A 22,199-nucleotide genomic window follows, 5' to 3' on the forward strand; every position below is an offset into this window, starting at 1 on the left:
AAGGCCGTCGGATCCCGGCCAACTAGTCACTCATAACGAGTGCACCTCAGCACATGTGTGGACTTCAGTCCTACGTTCATAGACATCTATGACGTAGTGCAGAGGGCAGGGCACTAGAAGGAACCCAAGAGTTGGAACTTAAATTGAGACGATTCTGTCCGACGCCGGGGTGGGTATCCGGTGTGGCTTAGTGGATAAAGCATCAGCACGGAGAGCTGAAAACCCGGGTTCAAATCCCTGCGCCAGAGAGAGTTTTTCTCCGTTCCATTACTCTTTCATCGTATGACTGGATTAGATTAACGGGGAAAATTCATGGCCACATCGGAACTCGAACCCGCAATCTTCCGTCTTGTAGTCTAAATATTCGTTATTTATTAATAATTTAAGAGACTTGATGTCTTTATTTAGGCTCCTTGCACTACTACAATAAAAGCAGGAAGGGTACTGCAGGCCTGTATGAAAATCCCATCAGTTCCGCGCGTACAACAGAGGAGACATTCCGGATTAAAGACGTCGCTTGGCGTCGGCCCGCGCGCACCTGACTCTGCGGGCTTTGACGTAAAACCGGAATTCGATGTTACCACTCGCGCATGTAACATTCAGTTCTCCAATTTTCCAGACCACGTGTCCCGAAGCAAAGCTTTCTGTTGCCCGGATAAGGTGGTCCAGTATTGCTTGCCCGCAGCCAGCAAAACCATTTAATAAAAATTACAAGCACACACAATCGGTTTTGTTTCATGCTGGCGTCGTACTTGGCATATACGTTGAGTTTTTAAAATATTCATTTTCACATTTCCGGAGCCTATGTTAATAATTTCTGGCGGATGCTTTTTAATTTAAAGTACAGACTGGTGCGTCGCAACTCAATTACTGCATCGAAGGCTATTTCCGGAAGTAGCCCCCCTTTCCCGTATGAATAATACAGGTCCGGCAAAAGAGAGTTCTGTTGTCAAGTTTTGGACGCAAGCTGCCCTTCAGGCAAAGCTCTGTAACTCCACGAATCCTCAGATATGTGATACGAAGACCATCGCAGGATTTGAAGTAGGCCTACATAAAGATTTTTATTAAATACGACTGTGTACAACTTTCTGCCATTTTCTATTTGTTGTGGAGACCTGACCTGGGTTCTCGCAGAGTGAGAGTGATAGAGGAGTATTGGTGGAATGATGGTAATGTGAGGTGAAATGGGACAACCCTGAGATAAACCCCACGTGCCCTTTTTAAACACGACAAATGCCTTCAAAACCAGACGAGGATCGAACCACGGTAGCCACCGTGGAAGACAGAGAAACTAATCACTCGACCACGGGCTACATTGTTAGCAGTTGTTTCAAGTTCACATCGAATCTTAGTCTTCAGCCAACCACAAGACATGCGACTCAGGACAAATTGAAGATCGACACTCGGGTTGAAGCACTGAACAAACTTTTCATTGTAGAGTGACCATGAAATGTGGACACGGGTAATTTCCCTTCCCCCTTACTACCCTGTCTCCTCTTCATCTCCCTTCGAAGTAATCATAATCATCGAAGTCGTAATCATAATTGTCGCCTTCGTAATCATAATCAACTCCAAAGTAATCATAATCGATGCCTCAGTAATCATAATCGATGAATCAGTAATCATAATTGGCGCCTCAGTAATCATAATTGATGCCTAAGTAATCATAATCAGCGCCTCAGTAATCATAATCGGGGCCTCAGTAATCATAATCGATGCCTCAGTAATCATAATCGGCGCCTCAGCAATAGTAATCGTCGCCTCAGCAATCATAATCGTCGCCTCAGCAATCATAATCGTCGCCTCAGGAATCATAATCGTCGCCTCAGCAATTGTAATCGTCGCCTCAGCAATCGTAATCGTCGCCTCAGTAATCATAATCGTCGCCTCAGGAATCATAATCGTCGCCTCAGGAATCATAATCGTCGCCTCAGCAATTGTAATCGTCGCCTCAGTAATCGTAATCGTCGCCTCAGGAATCATAATCGTCGCCTCAGGAATCATAATCGTCGCCTCAGCAATTGTAATCGTCGCCTCAGTAATCGTAATCGTCGCCTCAGTAATCATAATCGTCGCCTCAGGAATCATAATCGTCGCCTCAGTAATCGTAATCGTCGCCTCAGCAATAGTAATCGTCGCCTCAGCAATCATAATCGTCGCCTCAGCAATCATAATCGTCGCCTCAGTAATCGTAATCGTCGCCTCAGCAATCGTAATCGTCGCCTCAGCAATCGTAATCGTCGCCTCAGTAATCATAATCGTCGCCTGAGGAATCATAATCGTCGCCTCAGCAATCATAATCGTCGCCTCAACAATCGTAATCGTCGCCTCAGCAATCGTAATCGTCGCCTCAGCAATCGTAATCGTCGCCTCAGTAATCATAATCGTCGCCTGAGGAATCATAATCGTCGCCTCAGCAATCATAATCGTCGCCTCAGCAATCGTAATCGTCGCCTCAGCAATCGTAATCGTCGCCTCAGCAATCGTAATCGTCGCCTCAGCAATCATAATCGTCGCCTCAGCAATCGTAATCGTCGCCTCAGCAATAGTAATCGTCGCCTCAGCAATCATAATCGTCGCCTGAGCAATAGTAATCGTCGCCTCAGCAATCGTAATCGTCGCCTCAGTAATTGTAATCGTCGCCTCAGCAATCGTAATCGTCGCCTCAGTAATCACAATCGGAGCCTCAGTAATCACAATCGACGCCTCGGTAATCATAATCGGCGCCTCGGTAATCATAATCGTCGCCTCAGTAATCATAATCGTCGCCTTAGTAATCATAATCGGCGCCTCAGCAATCATAATCGTCGCCTCAGTAACCATAATCGGCGCCTCAGTAATTATAATCGTCGCCTCAGTAATCATAATCATCGCCTCAGGAATCGTAATCATCGCCTCAGTAATCGTAATCGTCGCCTCAGTAATCGTAATCGTCGCCTCAGCAATAGTAATCGTCGCCTCAGTAATCATAATCGTCGCCTCAGTAATCATAATCGTCGCCTCAGTAATCATAATCGTCGCCTCAGTAATCATAATCGTCGCCTCAGTAATCGTAATCGTCGCCTCAGTAATCATAATCGTCGCCTCAGTAATCGTAATCGTCGCCTCAGTAATCATAATCGTCGCCCCAGCAATCATAATCGGCGCCTCAGTAATCATAATCGTCGCCTCAGTAATCGTAATCGTCGCCTCAGTAATCGTAATCGTCGCCTCAGCAATCATAATCGGCGCCTCAGGAATCGTAATCGTCGCCTCAGTAATCGTAATCGTCGCCTCAGTAATCGTAATCGTCGCCTCAGCAATCATAATCGGCGCCTCAGTAATCGTAATCGACGCCTCAGTAATCGTAATCGTCGCCTCAGTAATAGTAATCGTCGCCTCAGTAATCATAATCGGCGCCTCAGTAATCATAATCATCGCCTCAGTAATCGTAATCGTCGCCTCAGCAATCATAATCGGCGCCTCAGTAATCATAATCGTCGCCTCAGCAATCATAATCGGCGCCTCAGTAATCATAATCGTCGCCTCAGCAATCATAATCGGCGCCTCAGTAATTATAATCGTCGCCTCAGTAATCATAATCGGCGCCTCAGTAATCGTTATCGTCGCCTCAGCAATAGTAATCGTCGCCTCAGCAATCATAATCGTCGTCTCAGCAATCATAATCGTCGCCCAGTAATCGTAATCGTCCCCTCAGCAATCGTAATCGTCGCCTCAGCAATCGTAATCGTCGCCTCAGTAATCATAATCGTCGCCTCAGTAATCATAATCGTCGCCTCAGGAATCATAATCTTCGCCTCAGTAATCATAATCGTCGCCTCAGTAATCATAATCGTCGCCTCAGTAATCATAATCGTCGCCTCAGCAATCATAATCGTCGCCTCAGTGACCATAATCGTCGCTTCAGTAATCATAATCGTCCCTCAGTAATCATAATCGTTGCCTCAGTAATCATAATTGTTGTCTCAGTAATCATAATCGTCGCCTCAGTAATCATAATCGTCGCCTCAGCAATCATAATCGTCGCGTCAGTAATCATAATCGTCGCCTCAGTAATCATAATCGTCGCCTCAGCAAACATATTCGTCGCCTGAGTAATCATAATCGTCGCCTCAGCAATCATAATCGTCGACTCAGTAATCATAATCGTCGCCTGAGTAATCATAATCGTCGCCTCAGTAATCATAATCGTCGCCTCAGCAATCATAATCGTCGCCTCAGTAATCATAATCGTCGCCTCAGCAATCATAATCGTCGACTCGGTAATTATAATCGACGCCTCAATAATAATAATATATCACAAAATCGAAATTTCATCAAATAATTTTTGAGAAAAGGCACATTTCAGATTAATCATCACCTGAATGTTCAGTGCAGTTGCTTAGACGTGACAGCTGACAACTGTTTCTCTTAATTGCCTATCTGTGGACCTGTGGAACTGCGGTAAGCTCTCTCACCACAAAGTACTATATAAGAGCTGTCACCACTAAAAAATTGTACTGTAACTAACACACACAAACATTGTTGTGTCATTTAGGAGTGTGTTGTAAGTTATCATAACGCAGATTCCGGAAGCAATTACAATTTCATAAACATCAGCTGCCTCTTTTTTCGTTTCTAATAATAAACATGTCTCTAGGGAGTGCATGTTGTTCCTCAAAGGCCAGGGCGCTCTTTTTTCCCAAGACAAAGCAGTGTTCCGCGATAATCGTCAGCTATTTGTAATGGACAACTTAAGGATGAATCTCATTGTGTACTGTAATTCCTCAGCAGTTGGCGAGACGGCATAATTCATACTACTGAGTAGTGCATAGTGTTTATATTCACATAAAATAATTGAAACATAATTTAATGTTTTTCCTCTTGTTTTTTGCCACATATTTTTCCGATTCTTAGCACATAGCAAAATAAACATTTTCCCGATTTTGAGCACCTGAAATTCCGAGCCCTAGTGATCAGGGCTATGACGTATCGCTTCGCAGGAAGGCAGTTCCCCGTTTCTGATATCTAAGACAACCAATAACGTAGAGAATCAAAATGATAACGGTGCAATAATAATGAAAATAAATAACGAATAGCACAATGTAAATGTGGGGCTTAAACTGGCCTCAGCCTCATAAATGGATGGCGAAGTGCTACTTACGTATCGATGGGTAGGACGCCTCTCTCGCTCTCCACGTCTTCCATTCATCTCGCAGACACTCGGGCCGTGTGAAAAACGAGCGGTTGACCTGTCCTGCATGAAATGAAGGCACCAGCGTTATTTCACGAGGTCAGACCAGATCATTTATTAATAGGGAGCGCATGTTGATGACCTAAAATAGCTGAAAAATGACCTCACATTTACATTAAAATGTCCTAAAAGTTTGAAAAGAACGATGATCTTAAAAGTTAATAAAATAAAGGTAGGGGACTATATTACATGCCACAAGTTACCTGGTTGAGGTTTTTCCGGGGTTTTACCTCAGTCCATTGAAAGGAAATCGTTGGCTCACATCTAAAATCTCGTAACTACATTTGAGGAATTTGCAGAAAAGATACAAAGCTATAGCAGGAATGATGAAGGATGAGTGGAACAGAGAAAAATTCTCTCCGGCACCGGGATTTGAACCCGGGTTTTCAGCTCTACGTGCTGACGCTCTATCCACTAAGCCACACCGGATTCCCATCCCGATGTCGGATCGAATTCTCTCAGTTTAAGTTCCACCTCTTGGGTTCCCTCTAGTGGCCTACCCTCATGCACTGCGTCCTAGAGTCCACACCTGTGGAGTAACGGTCAGCGCGTCTGGCTGCGAAACCAGGTGGCCCGGGTTCGAATCCCGGTCGGGGCAAGTTACCTAGTTGAGGTTTTTTCCGGTGTTTTCTCTCAACCCAATACGAGCAAATGCTGGGTAACTTTCGGTGCTGGACCCCGGACTCATTTCACCGGCATTATCACCTTCATATCATTCAGACGCTAAATAACCTAGATGTTGATACAGCGTCGTAAAATAACCCAATAAAATAAATAAAAAAACAGCGTCCTAGATGTATGACAGTGGCACAATGTCCACACGTGTAGAGGTCCACTCGTTATGAGTGATGAAGTGGCCGGGATCCTACGGAGTAAGCTCGTGTTCAATCAATAAGCGATTATTTTTCGCATATCATTAACTTTTTGTTAAATTTTAACTGCTTGTATACTTTGTGAGCTGGCAGAGTGTAAGAGAAGGCCCTATGGCCTTAACTCTGTCAGTATAAATAAAGAATTATTATTATTATTATTATTATTATTATTATCATTATTATTATTAATATTATCAATATTATTATTATCCGGTGTGGCTTGTGGATAGAGCGTCAGCACGTAGAGCTGAAAACCCGGGTTCAAATCCCGGTGCCGGAGAGAATTTTTCACTGTTCCACTCATTCTTCATCATATGATGACGCAGAATTTCTGCACGGAAATATCATATGTACTCCGGTATATCGTAATAATATAAATAATATATAGCAAAAATGTTCTGTCAGTGGCTGATTTGTTTAATTTTCCTTAAATAGTACAATATGTAACAAATTATCCAGTGTCTAGAACTGATGAATTTGTTTTACATATTTGATTAGTATTTAGTTCTTTTATTTACCAGTGTATGAAATACACATCACATCCAAAGTAATATTGTTGGGAAAACAGGTGTAATACAGTAACCAAATTCATGTATGTGTACATTACACATGTTTAGAATATGTTTTTAATAAATTTAGTAATATATCATTAATAGATTGTTACTAAATTACAATTTACAAACGTGGGTCAATTTGGATATAATTATAGGTTAATTGGTAACTAATCTAGTTTTCGTTCCATATCATGTCACGTACAGCCCCTACCAAAAGTTTAAAAAACACCCCACCATAAGTGATGTTTCTCTCCTGTCAGAGCCTACTTACGTTAAACTTCTGGTGTTTATACAGGAACCAAATGCCTGTGAAAAGTGAAGTTTTACTGCAAACCCACTCTAACTATCTTCCAAACAGAGTATATAACAATTTTTCTGTTATGAAACTTATTCAAAAATTACATATTTTGTAGCAAAAAGATAAATTATTCCAGAATGAGTTGGCTTAGCCTACAACAGTGAATTTTTGGATAGATTTACACATATCTAAAAGACTTCATGTGAAATTATTGCTTTTTGTTTAAAAAATTTGTGGTTGTTCGTGCAGGCTTTGTAAAAATCAATATATATCTATATCTATATCTATACCTCTATCTCTATATCTATATCTATATCTATATCTATCTCTATCTCTATATCTCTATCTCTATCTATCTCTATCTCTATATCTCTATCTATCTCTATCTCTATATCTCTATCTATCTCTATATCTCTATCTATCTCTATCTCTATATCTCTATCTATCTCTATCTCTATCTCTATATCTCTATCTCTATATCTCTATCTATCTCTATCTCTCTATCTCTATCTCTATATGTCTCTCTATATGTCTGTCTATATGTCTCTCTCTATCTATCTCTCTATATGTCTCTATCCATCCATCCATCCATCCATCCCTCTCTCTCTCTCTCTCTCTCTCTCTCTCTCTCTCTCTCTCTTTGAGCTTGAAATTCGCCGCAAATGGACCAGGGTCCGTCACTGCCACTTACATTACAACTAGAGACCGGATGTTTAGGCTTTTATTTTTGTTAAAATAGGCAGGCATATAGGCACTAAAATAGTAAAAATAAGCAGTGAAATAGGCATTTATTATTCATGGAAACAGACAAAAAATAAGCAAATACTTAATAAACTATCCCATAGGGTACTCGCTTTCCTTGGTTACATGTCACAACAAGATGCTTTTTTAAGTTGTCAACTGACACAGTGAGCCGCCTGTCAGAGAGAACGTTTTTCATGGTGGAAAAAGATCTTTCTACTTCTACTGAAGTGATTGGAGCAAACTTAAAACGTATTTCAGAAGGACTGTCTACTTTCGTTCAGAGATCGAGAAAAACGACTGTGTATTGTCTCAAAAAGAGAGGTGTGAGAAGGGATTAGACACTTCAAAGTATGCGTGACTTGTGCGTGCAAGCAACAACAGTAACGGGACCTGGAGACTTGCTTTTAATACTTACCTCATCCTCTTTCTTTCGCTGATAAACCCCGAAGTGACCTAAGCACTGAGGGTTATACTGTTCAAACATCTTTGTTGACATAAAAGATAGAATAGGTAGGGGAGAAAAGTTTACGACTTCTTGGAAACATATGTATTGCTGGAGAACAAGATTCTCAGCAAATATTTATGTGAATTGAATACATATTTTTAATTTGTACAACCGTACTTTTTTGTTTTTTTATGTAATTTATGTGCGGTTTATTTTAAATGCATTAAAAATATATAAAATGTACAATAACGACGAAAAAGGCTACAAAAATGGCATTTAACCTTAAAATAGGTAACGGGAGCTAAAATAGGCAAACAGGCAAAATAAAAATTGGGCCTTTCGTCCCCAAATGTGTGGCAACGCGTTTATCTCTAATAGGTCTTTCATACATACACTGAGTTTAAAAAAGGCATTTTGCCTGACATCCGGACTAATTATTATTATTATTATTGTTATTATTATTATTATTATTATTATTATTATTATTATTATTATTATTATTATTATTAGTCTGCTGTCAAAAAATCTGAAAGTTAGAATTTATAAAACAGTTATATTACCGGTTGTTCTGTATAGTTGTGAAACTTGGACTCTGACTATGAGAGAGGAACAGAGATTAAGGGTGTTTGAGAATAAGGTGCTTAGGAAAATATTTGGGGCTAAGAGGGATGAAGTTACAGGAGAATGGAGAAAGTTACACAACACAGAACTGCACGCATTGTATTCTTCACCTGACATAATTAGGAATATTAAATCCAGACGTTTGCGATGGGCAGGGCATGTAGCACGTATGGGCGAATCCAGAAATGCATACAGAGGGTTAGTTGGGAGGCCGGAGGGAAAAAAGACCTTTGGGGAGGCCGAGACGCAGATGGGAGGATAATATTAAAATGGATTTGAGGGAGGTGGGACATGATGATAGAAAATGGATTAATCTTGCTCAGGATAGGAACCGATGGAGCGCTTATGAGAGGGCGGCATTGAACCTCCGGGTTCCTTAAAAGCCAGTAACTAAGTAAGTATTATTATTATTATTATTATTATTATTATTATTATTATTATTACCATCATCATCAGAGGATAACAAACTTGAAAATGCAGTATAATCATTCTAGAAGGTTACAGTGCTGATATATAAAAAACGGACTGAAAAATTTTATCACGGTAACAGACTATGGATCTTTAAACTTAAAAGAGACTGTTTTTATACCGAAATTACTCCAATTTACCCTATATAAAGGCATAAGATCTCACCCCACTCTATATACATATACGACTGTGTCGAATTCTCATATCTTTGACGGTATTCGAACACACGCACTATCAAAGCTGTATTTCAGCTGTTGCATACAACACTGTGGGTAGAGTCACTAGCATTTGTGTCAGATCTGTGTACAAAAGTGGTACACGAATGAAAGGAATGCCATGACAACCAGCATTAATGTGAGCCATTGTCCGTCCGGGAGAGACGGTTTAACACAATTTCATAAAGCAGAGACTCCGACATCAATCCGTGTGACGCATCGACGGCTCTGCTGTTATTTATACATGGCAGCGAGTGAATTATACATAAAACAGATTTTAATACATATGAGCTCTCTGATGAGGCTGCACTTTAAATAATAAATAAGCTTTATTACAGCTCAGCTCATGGCAGCCATTTTATGTCTGCATATCCGCGAATAAGTGTGGACGTACAACGACCCGTACGCACGATACAAATTAAAACATCCTGAATCATGTATGACTATATGAAAGCTATTTATACACCGGGTCAACTGATAGCTCTGTTTTACACGTGGTTCTGTGCCATTTCTTCAGTGGCGTGGCAGCAACAATTATGTAGGATCTCATCAGTGTTAATCAGGATTACTGTAACTAGAAATTTCATACGAGATGGTAACTGCTGACTGTTCAACGTTCTTTTTCAACTAGGCACGAAATTTAAAGCGGATAGGATGAGGAATTGGAAGTAATAAAATACTGAGATTGGCAACGGCTAGGAAACTAAAATTTAAAACAATGATTATTATGATGATCAAATTAAACATCATCATTGTTGTCATTATTACATCATCTTCGTCGCCATTGTTATTACGGCAGTGGCGTACGCAGAATTTTGTCAAGGGGAATTGTTATTGAAATTATTTACAACTTACATTATCAATTATTTAAAATCTTGTATAAGGCCTATTTTTATTATTATTATTATTATTATTATTATAATGAAATTGCACATTATCCTTCGCAAAGCTGGAAAAATTCAAATATCTTGAAGCAACAGTAACATAAACAGGGACATCATTTTATTTTTACTTCAATTTTTATTGTACCTGAGTTTTTGAATGTACTTCACTCCCATCCATTCCACTAATGAAGTTCAACCGTCCTCCACACAGATCCAAGACCGCATATACAGTCATAGTAGCCATACGGTCATAGTAAACAGTACGTTCCAAAAATATGTTCACGTTTTCCAGTGACGAAAGAGCTTTCAATATCGAATCATTTTCCCACAGGTACTGTCGTCCATTTGCCTCCATCGCGTCCCGGTTTCCCCCCACCTGCTTCTATTCGCCTCTCTGTAAAGGCTAGTGGCTGGGCTGTCAGAGATCTTTTCTGAGAACATAATATTATATCCATACAATTGTATAAAATAACTTAAATAAAAGGGCCTTGTTAAGTAATTAACTGTCACGTGATTTCCTCCCTTTCTACGACCCTGCGACATAACCACTCGGACGGACAGTATATAGCATGTCTGAGTAATTTTATCTTTTCGGATCGGGCAGAAGTGAAGATTGAATTTACAGAACGTAAGGTACTCTTTTATAGAGTAGGTACAGAATTATTTCAACATGAGTTACTGATACGAAGTACGAATCTGGTAATTGGAATTACGTACAATAGTCTATAGTGCGGTAATATTCACATTAGAACTGAAGCCTGTATCGAAATGAACGGGCACCATTTTAAAAAATGTGTTTAAATATCCATATTATGATTATTTTTCAATTTAACTTCATTCTCTATATTGTACGCTAATGTGCTGTAGACAGTATAATATACAATGAATAATGAATACGTCCGCATGGACAGCTCAGTTCTTGAGTAAAAACACTCATTGTTAATACTGTACTATGTTATGATTAAACAAAAACCTAATGAAAATTATCAAATTCAAAAGCGTGATATTTCCTAGTTTACGTAAATGGATGAACTACTTTTCTTCCCTCCTATACCTAGTAAAGTGATTTGTTTACATTTTATCACCAGTATCATCGAACTCTAGTCGTGGAAGGGGGTAGCAAACTGTTTCCGGGTCTCAATCGCTGATCCAAAGGCATAGCCAGGTTAATATTAGAAATGTTAGTAAAAATAAAATGATGTCCCTGTATAAATGGCACTCTAGAGCAAATTAAACGCAGAATAAATATCCGAAATGCGTGTTATTATTCGGTTGAGACGCTTTTGTCATCTAGTCTTACTTACTTACTTACAAATGGCTTTTAAGGAACCCGGAGGTTCATTGCCGCCCTCACGTAAGCCCGTCATCGGTCCCTATCCTATGCAAGATTATTCCACTCTTTATCATCATATCCCACCTCCCTCAAATCCATTTTAATATTATCCTTCCATCTACATCTCGGCCTCCCTAAAGGTATTTTTCCCTCCGGTCTCCCAACTAACACTCTCTATGCATTTCTGGATTCGCCCATACGTGCTACATGCCCTGCCCATCTCAAACGTCTGGATTTAATGTTCCTAATTATGTCAGGTGAAGAATACAATGCGTGCAGTTCTGCATTGTGTAAATTGCTTCATTCTCCTGTAACTTTATTCCTTTTAGCCCCAAATATTTTCCTAAGCACCTTATTCTCAAACACCCTTACTTTCTGTTCCTCTCTCAAAGTGAGAGCTGAAGTTTCACAACCATACAGAACAACCGGTAATATAACTCTTTTATAAATTCTAACTTTCAGATTTTTTGACAGCAGACTAGATAACAAAAGTTTGTCATCCGAATAATAGCAGGCATTTCCCATATTTATGATGCGTTTAATTTCCTCCCGAGTGTCATTTATATTTGTTACTGTTGCTCCAAGATATTTGCATTTTTCCACCTCTTCGAAAGATAAATCTCAAATTGTTATGTTCCCATTTCGTACAATATTCTGGTCACGAGACATAGTCATATACTTTGTCTTTTCGGGATTTACTTCCAAACCTATCGCTTTACTTGCTTCAAGTAAAATATTCGTGTTTTCCCTAATCGTTTGTGGATTTTCTCATCTAGTCTGCTGTCAAAAAATCAAAGTTATAATTTATAAAACAGTTATAGTACCGGTTGTTCTGTATGGTTGTGAAACTTGGACTCTCACTTTGAGAGAAGAATAGAGGCTAAGTGTGTTCAGGAATAAGGTGCTTAGGAAAATATTTGTGGTTAAGAGGAATGAAGCTATAGGAGAATGCAGAAAATTACACAACGCAAAACTGCACGCATTTTATTCTTCACTTAACATAATTAGAGATATTAAATTCAGACGTTCGAGATGGGCAGGGCATGTAGCACGTATAGACGAATCCAGAAATGCACATAGAAAGTTGGTTGGGAGGCCGATGGAGAAAAAGACCTTTGGGGAGCCGAGACGTAGATGGGAGGATAATATAAAAATGGCTTTGAGGGAGGTGGGATATGATGATAGAGACTGGATTAATCTTGCTCAGGATAGGGACCGATGGCGGGCTTATGTGAGGGCGCCAATGAAACTCCGGGTTTGTTAAAAGCCACTTGTATTTTATAAGAATAATAATAATAATAATCCGAAGCGCCACAAGCCTTACAGGGCCAAAGACGAACCAGCAGGCTGCTGGTCTCACGTCCACATGCAGAAGTGGATGATCATCTAACCAGAATGACGTTATCGTGTGGTTGTAAGATGATTATCCCAGCCGTTACAGCTAGCTTTCATAACCGAATTTCGCTACTTATTGTAGCTCCCCAAGTAGGCCTACATCACGATGCTGAGTGTACATCGGTCCCATACAATGGCCGAAGTTTGAAAAATTTTTTCCCCCAGTGAGGACTCGAGCCAGCGCGTATTTCGTGACGCGAGTCCTAGGCAGGATGCCTTAGACCAAGACGCCACGGCTCGAAAATTTCTTCTAAACGTTTTACAAAATAATGGATAGCAATATCTGCTTAAAAACGTAAAGATTACCCTTCTAAACTCATCGTTTCCGAGTTTAATAGTAATATGCGTTACAAGAGCGGTATGTTGACGTTTTCATGTTCGAGGAAAAGATTGAAAAAGCGAAACGTAGTTTCGCTTTTTCAATCTTTTCCTCGAACATGAAAACAAACATACCGCTCGTGTATCGTACATTATTTTGTGCGAAGGTCGTTTATTACATACCTGAAAGACGAATTTGTAATTAGTTGCAATGAAATCTCCATGTTGGTTTCTGTTTAATGACGGCAAATTCGGAACACCAAAATATCTTTCTTCAACATTGTTGCTATAAAATATTTTCTGTGTTTACTATACTCCAGCAGGCCGTGATATACGTCTGTCTTTTTTCCCCCCAGTCTATAAATGCGAACTTAAAACAAACGGAAAGGATATGTAATGATTTATTTTTCATTTTAATATTTTAACAATATTATTTATATAACATATTGCAGTAATAACATCGGCATCTGGAATCTTGTTGATTTTTTCACGGCTTCCTTAATGTTACTTGTATCAGGAATGCAATAAGTTTTGTGGAGTAGTAGACTTTACTTAATTTTTGCAAATATTTAAAAACAATGATTAACATTGCAATTTAGGTGAAATTGCAGTGGTAAGTTTCCAATTTATAATTATTACTATGTTAAACGTCTCTAAAAATAATATGTTGAAAGCCTAAAGCAGTAAAATGAATGTGGCGCTTAAGCGGTGTTAATGTGTGTTAGGTTGGGAATACTGAATGTGGTATTTCACACTTACCGCGTATTGGTTCTAGTGCGGAAAACAAGCAAATACGCACGATCTCGCACAAAATCTGTAAGATTGTCGTTGACTGAAGTGCTATGAAGGGACTGAAGTTAGATCCAAATAAAATTACCACCAATAACCAAGGATCTGCAGAGTTGAAAGCTCGTTCTTTGATAATGGAAGCAAGGAGCCAAATTTTGTGAAAACTCGCACAGATCCCATGCAAATTAGATTTCACGTTCTGTTATTACTATGTATAAATGTTTCATTGTGAGGGCAAACTTTGTACATTAGCTCAGCATCCTGGTGACACGGTGAATAATAAATGTGTGCAACGATGAGAAACAAATGCAAAAACGAAAAGCGTCACTGCATGTAAGTTACCATGGCAACTGCGACCTCCGTGTGTTCATTTATCAATTTCCTATTACCACTCTAAAGTCCATTTGGAACATTATAACTGCACTCAGAATTACTGTCTATCCTACATGAATATTTTACAGACTTTTAGCGTTTATACATTTTTATTGTTGAGGTCACTTTTTCTCCACAGAACTATCAGCACTTCTACATCTTCACTTAAATCTCATATAAATTCAGTTAGGTCCAGTATTAAAACTAGTTTTTACTGACGATTAAATTAAATTAAACCCAGAGATACAAAGATAATAATAATAATAATAATAATAATAATAATAATAATAATAATAATAATAATAATAATAATAAGCGATACAGTTGGCTCAGGCGGTGGGTGTTTGAGACTCGTATTCGGAAGGTCCCGGGTTCAAACCTCGTGGCCGACCTATCTGACTTAGGTCTGTCGTAGTTTTCCTCAATCAGGAAAGACAAATGCCAGATTGGAAATTCACATACCATGATTCATCACCGCCTTAATCACCAATATCATAAACATTAATCAAAATGTGAATTATAAATTAACTTAAAACAAAAAATAAATAATCATAATAGGCCTAATAACACTAAAATCAATAATAATAATAATAATAATAATAATAATAATAATAATAATAATAATAATAATAATAACACTCACAAATTGCATTTTAAGGAACCCGGAGTTTCATTGCCGCCCTCACATAAGACCCGCCATTGGTCCTGTGCAAGATTAATCCAGTCTCTCTCATCGTAGCCCACCTCCCTCAAATCCATTTCAATATTGTTTTCCCATCTACGTCTCGGCCTCCCCAAAGGTATTTTTTCCTCCGGTCTCCCAACTAACACTCTATATGCATTTCTGGATTCGCGCAAACGTGCTACATGCCTTGCCCATCTGAAACGTCTGGATTGAATGTTCCTAATTATGTCAGGTGAAGAATACAATGTGTGCAGTTCTGCTTTGTGTAACTTTCTCCATTCTCCTGTAACTTCATCCCTCTTAGCTCCAAATATTTTAATAATAATAATAATAATAATAATAATAATAATAATAATAATAATACTTACTTAGAAATGGCTTTTAAGGAACCCGAAGGTTCATTGCCGCCCTCACATAAGCCCGCCATCGGTCCCTATCCTGTGCAAGATTAATCCAGTCCCTATCATCATATCCCACCTCCCTCAAATCCATTTTAATATTATCCTCCCATCTATATCTCGGCATCCACAAAGGTCTTTTTCCCTCCGGTCTCCCAACTAACACTCTATATGCATTCCTGATTCGCCCATACGTGCTACATGCCCTGCCCATCTCAAACGTCTGGATTTAATGTTCCTAATTATGTCAGGTGAAGAATACAATGCGTGCAGTTCTGCGTTGTGTAACTTTCTCCATTCTCCTATAACTTCATCTCTCTTAGCCCCAAATATTTTCCTAAGCAACTTCTTCTCAAATACCCTTAATTTCTGTTCCTATCTCAAAGTGAGAGTCCAAGTTTCACAACCATACAGAACAACCGGTAATGTAACTGTTTTATAAATTCTAACTTTCAGATTTTTTGACACCAGACTAGATGATAAAAGCTTCTCAACCGAATAATAACAGGCATTTCCCATATTTATTCTGCGTTTAATTTCCTCCAGAGTGTCATTTATATTTGTTACCGTTGCTCCAATATATTTGAATTTTTCCACCACTTCGAAGGATAAATCTCCAATTTTTATATTTCCATTTCGTACTATATTCTGGTCACGAGACATAATCATATACTTTGTCTTTTCGGGATTTACTTCCAAACCGATCGCTTAGTTGCTTCTAGTAAAATTTCCGTGTTTTCCCTAATCGTTTGTGGATTTTCTCCTAATATATTCACGTCATCCGCATAGACAAGAAGCTGATGTAACCCGTTCAATTCCAAACCCTGCCTGTTATCCAATAATAATAATAATAATAATAATAATAATAATAATAATAATAATAATAATAAAGTGCAGCACAGTACAAAACAATACAATACAATAGAATAGAGGAAAATACAAAAAAAAATAAAATAATAAAATAAATATGTATAAAAACAATGGAATATAAATGATAACGAGAGTAAATAAATAAATAAAAATACAATATTAACAAAATACGTAATAGATTAATGAGGACAAAGTGACATACAATATCAAAGTAAATACTATACATTAAATGTATCTAAATTATTTTCATGTAAATTAGCAACCTTTATGCATCTGTAGACCGGAGAAGCAGATTTTGAGTTTAGGCCTACTATAATATATATTTTTTTAAATCTTAATCCTTTTATAGAAATTCGAAGATATGTTATTTAAGAAGGATTCACAATCAATTTCACTTTTTAGGACCCTACAAAAATAAATATTCAAGATCTTGACGTCTGGCATATAGACTACAACAGTTAAAATATTTGCAGATACTCTCAATTATAAACACAAGAATTGGGTAAAAATCGAAAAGTACATGAGGAAATAAAATTTCTTTGATATTTCCCAATTTAACAAAGTCAAGAGTCAATTAATTAATTTATTTATTTATTTATTCATTCATTTATTCATTTATTTATTCATTTATTCATTTATTCATTTATTCATTCATTCATTTATTTATTTATTTATTTATTCATTATTTATTTATTTATTTATTTATTTATTTATTTATTTATTTATTTATTTATGTGCTGGACAATAGCCATTGGCCAATAAAAGTCTAGCACAGTGATACAATTAATACATTAAAATGAACAACTATGGTACAATTAAATACTTGAGTTAACGACAAAATAAAGAACATAGATTACAATAATTAATTTGCAAGAATTAAAACTATAAATTATTAGGGAAAGGAGTTGACTCGTACTACCAATTTGTGTATATTTTTTTTATTTATTTTATTGGGTTATTTTACGACGCTGTATCAACATCTAGGTTATTTAGCGTCTGAATGATATGAAGGTGATAATGCCGGTGAAATGAGTCCTGGGTCCAGCACCGAAAGTTACCCAGCATTTGCTCCTAATTTGTGTATAAGGATTATGCAAATAATATTAGCAAAGACATTGCCATATTCTAATACTTCTATACATTGAATGGATCGAAATCGCCTACATGTAAGTTAGCATATTTAATACATCTGGAGACCGGCGAGGAAGATTTAGAATTTCTAATATAGAAGAGTTCGTGATGTCTCATGTCCTTCATAGGAATACGAAGGGTGACACCGTTTAAGAAAGATTGACAATTAATGTCACCTTTAAGGACCTTACATAAGAATAAGTAATCGAGATCATGACGTCTGCCATACAGGCTTCGACATTTAAAGTGCTCGCATTTTTTATCACAGTTTTACTCAGAGTTATTAGGCAGGAATCGGTACGAACATAATGAAATAAATTTCCTTTGAATATTTTCCAGTTTTGCCGAATCAGAACTAATGTGTTATGATTTATTTAACGACGCTCGCAACTGCAGAGGTTATATCAGCTTCGCCGGATGTGCCGGAATTTTGTCCCGCAGGAGTTCTTTTACATGCCAGTAAATCTACTGACATGAGCCTGTCGCATTTAAGCACACTTAAATGCCATCGACCTGGCCCGGGATCGAACCCGCAACCTTGGGCATAGAAGGCCAGCGCTATACCAACTCGCCAACCAGGTCGACTATCAGAACTAATACTAATAATACTAATACTAATAATAATAATAATAATAATATAGTAATAATAATAATAATATAATAATAATAATTTATTTAACCTGTCATAGTTAAGACTATAGGTCCTTGTCTAACACTCAACCAAGAGTAACGGTTAGCATGACTGATCAAGAAAAAGCAGACATGGGTTCAAATCCTGGTTGAGACAAGTTACTGGTCGATGTTTTCCGAAGTTTATCATCAACCCATTAAGAGAAAATGCTGGGTAACTTTCGGCGCTGAACCCTGGACTCATTTCATTAGCATTACTCACAAATCAGACGCTAGATTACCACAATAGTTGATAAAGTGTCGTAAAATAATCAATTAAAAATTAAAAAATCCAAAGAGAAGATCTGTCGAAGTCGTCGAAAGAAGTCACACAACCGTTCAACTTAACATTCAAAACTACAGAAGAGTAAATACCTCTTTTGTAAAGCGAAAAAGAGTTACAAGAAAATTATACGATCATAAGATGTGAAAGATACATTTTAAGTCGAATCTTTAAGCATCTGAACCTAAAGACGACAAAACTGGCCACAAAAATACGTACGAAAACACGAGAACAGTATACAACAATTCCAGTGCTGAAACTGTCCGATTGGTACTGGGAAAGTAGCCTACAACTCATATGAAGACGGACTAGAAGGAGGCCATACGTCAGTAAGAAAAACCAAACAAGTCAAATGGAACGTTTAGAAAATATTACTTACAAAAAGGTTCAGAATTCTGCGGGAGTGTTTCCTTTGCTAACAAAAGCAAATACAGTAAAAATTTAGCGGTTTTAGTCTATTTGCATCAAGAAGTATTTAGTATTTATTTATTTAACCTGGTAGAGATAAGGCCGTCAGGCCTTCTCTGCCCCTCTACCAGGGGATTACAACTATAATACGAACAATAAAATTACAATTAACATTAAATTTACAATTACAATAAAAATTAAAGTATAGGGAGAAAACCTGGAGAAGATCTAATCTCCGTCCAACTGGTAAAAGCTGAGGCGGTAGTGTGATTGAATGGGAAAGTATGGCTGCTGAAGTATCAAAAAACTTTATTTTATTGAAGACATAATAAAGAAATAAGATTACTTTAAGAAACTTAAGGCCTATTCACAATGAATATTAAACACAAACGTAACATAAACATACAAGTTTGCCGTGAGATTACGAAATATGATCATTCACAATGATTTACATAAATACTGACATTAACATTACTGTTAGACGTTAACATGAAAGTCTGGAGTTTGCTTACGTGATTTGGAAACAATACACAATCGTAGAGTGCTGAAGTATACAACAGAATATGACGTCGTTGTTATGTTTGCATAGTTACAAAGTATCTTTGCAGTTATTATAAAATTATTATTTATTATATCCTGTCTACGAAAGAGACGTTTATAATATCTAAAAGGATCAATATCATTATCATTATTATAATCATCATCATCACTGAGATTCTTGTTTTATTATTGAAACTCTTGTGCTAACATATTAGATAATTTCTCTTCAATTATACAATAATAAATAAATAAATAAATAAATAAATAAATAAATAAATAAATAAATAAATAAGTTATTTGTTATATCGCCTCTATGAAAGAGCTGTTTATATATCCAATATACAGTATATCTTAGTCTACCACCACCACCAGTAGATCATTGTTGATTAGCGCAATGTTAATAAGAAATAAATAAAATAAATTATTATTTGTTATTTATCGTCTCTATGAAAGAGCTGTTTATAATATCTAATATATCTGCAGTGCTCGGGAAAAGTGATATAAGTCAGTTTCCAAAGATCTTTTATTGATAATTTGACAACTTACGGAACATCTGCTCGCTTGAAAAAAATACATAAGTATTTCTCCCATTACAATAATAATTGATACAGAAAAAAATTAAATCGACATAAACCAGTGTAAGTTGTCAATAAATTATCAAAAAAGTTTTGTGAAAACTGACTTATGTCACATTTTCCAAGCACTGCAGATATTATATCATTAGTTTACATCATCATCATCATCATCATCATGTCACTATTGATTAGCACAATATTAATAAGAATGAAATAAAATAAAGCATTATTTGTTATTTACCGCCTCTATGAAAGAGCTGTTTATAATATCTATTATCATCATCATCATCATCATCACTAGCAGGTTACTGTTGATTAGCACAATATTAGTAAGAAATAAATAAAATAAAATAATTACTTACTATATCACCTCTGTGAAATTGGCATGCATTTATATCTAATATATTTTTATTATTATTACTACTACTACTACTACTATTATTATATATCGGTTATGAAATATCGATGACATCTTCCTTTTCCTAACAGCCATAACCTTCTACCCATCCAATCTTCAGCTGCCTTTCCTTCATTGGATTATAAATGCCTTGACTCCAGGATAGTGATTATTAATATTATTATTATTATTAATTATTAGTATTATTAATTATTGTTATCTATTATTATTGTTATCTATTATTATTGTTATCTATTAATATTTTTATCATTATTATTATTATCATTATTATTATTATCATTATCATTATTATTATTATTATTATTATATTACATGGACTTGTAACGTCAGTATTGCAAGAGAAATCGAAAATCGATTATAAATTTCCTCAGCTGAAGTCCATTAAGAGCACAGTCAATAAACTGATGGCAATATGTAGACCTATTACTAACGAAAATGAGAAATTTAATCATCTAAAAATTATCACAATTTTAGACGAAATTACAGAATAGAAACCTAAATGAAAAGAAGCAGCCTATCACACACCTCAGTCTTCAGGAAGACGAAACTAGGAACGTCCACGTCTAAGACTTCCGGATTGCACCAGTCACAGAACAAGTACTGTATGCACATGCGTTTGTCCGACGGAGCGACCTCTGTGTCTGCTAGACTGCACTGCGAGACTACGGCGAACCAACGAACAAAACGTAAGAGCGTCAGTCTTCGGTCAGCATAGACACATCCAACTTCAATAGCTAGATGTGGACGTCATATTACTAACCTCTATTTCTTTAAAATATGAACTTTGGCTTGCAATTAAAAAATACTTTTGAGCTGTGCAATGTTTTCCTCCCTACTTCAGCAATCTTCCTGCTTCAGGAACAGTATTCGACACAGTATACACACTTTTACGACAAGATTGGGTAGCCAATAATAAAAGAGAATTACAGTAAAATCTGAGTTGAATGTGAGTGAAGGGAAATGACAAATTACGCGCAACTCAGAACTACGTACAAGTAACTCTTGAATATACGACAATTTTCGAATGATTAGGAATCCATTCAACGGAACGTAGATAGATGGTAGCACTGAAGGATTCTTTTAACTGATTCAAACGTGTTTTAATACTTAAGGTGACGTTTATTTGATTCTTAAAACTTCTACAATTTTCATCCAAAATTAATTAATTTTAAACTACATAAACGTACCTACAACACTATCATCTGTATAAAATCTGGTGCCATAAGGACTAACAGTTTTGAAATTATACTTTTTAAATATATTTTATATTGACATCACTAAAAATACTCCTTGAGACAAATTTTCTAAATTTTTAGTTCATATTTGTTCAAATGCTTGAAAATAGTCATGGGAATAAAAATTAGTTTTTTTGACCTCAGTCTAAATAGAAAGTAACAATAAATTTTTAAATATTTTGATTACACAACTTTTAACACTGTATCACTTCGGAATATGTATAAGACTTTCTTGTGTTAAATTCTAACGTACCTTGTTTACAAATGTTTCGACCTATTTCTGGGTCATCCTCAGAACTGGTCGTTGTTGGACTTGGCGCCTCTTGTTTTGTTTCCTGTGAGGGTGTGTTCGTGTGGTATAATGTAGAGTCAAAGAGTGTGTGTGTTCTGAAATTGAGTTGTGTGTTGAGAATTTCGTTGGTGTGTGTTTTCGTGTGTCTGTACAT

At 36.9% G+C, this 22,199-nt stretch overlaps 1 protein-coding gene across 1 annotated transcript in view; it reads right to left on the reverse strand.

The window, feature by feature from the left end:
- The window catches only part of LOC138714733 (UPF0415 protein C7orf25 homolog), a 397,014-nt gene extending 391,778 nt beyond the window's left edge, over window positions 1-5,236 (reverse strand). The window contains exon 1 of the mRNA XM_069846832.1: window positions 5,144-5,236. Coding sequence (XP_069702933.1) covers window positions 5,144-5,187 — 44 coding nt within the window. The 5' untranslated portion in view covers window positions 5,188-5,236. The remainder of the gene's footprint in view (window positions 1-5,143) is intronic.
- Between the last annotated feature and the right edge of the window lie 16,963 nt (window positions 5,237-22,199).

Source organism: Periplaneta americana, chromosome 15 (genome assembly GCF_040183065.1).
Source record: "Periplaneta americana isolate PAMFEO1 chromosome 15, P.americana_PAMFEO1_priV1, whole genome shotgun sequence".
Lineage (NCBI taxonomy): Eukaryota > Metazoa > Arthropoda > Insecta > Blattodea > Blattidae > Periplaneta > Periplaneta americana.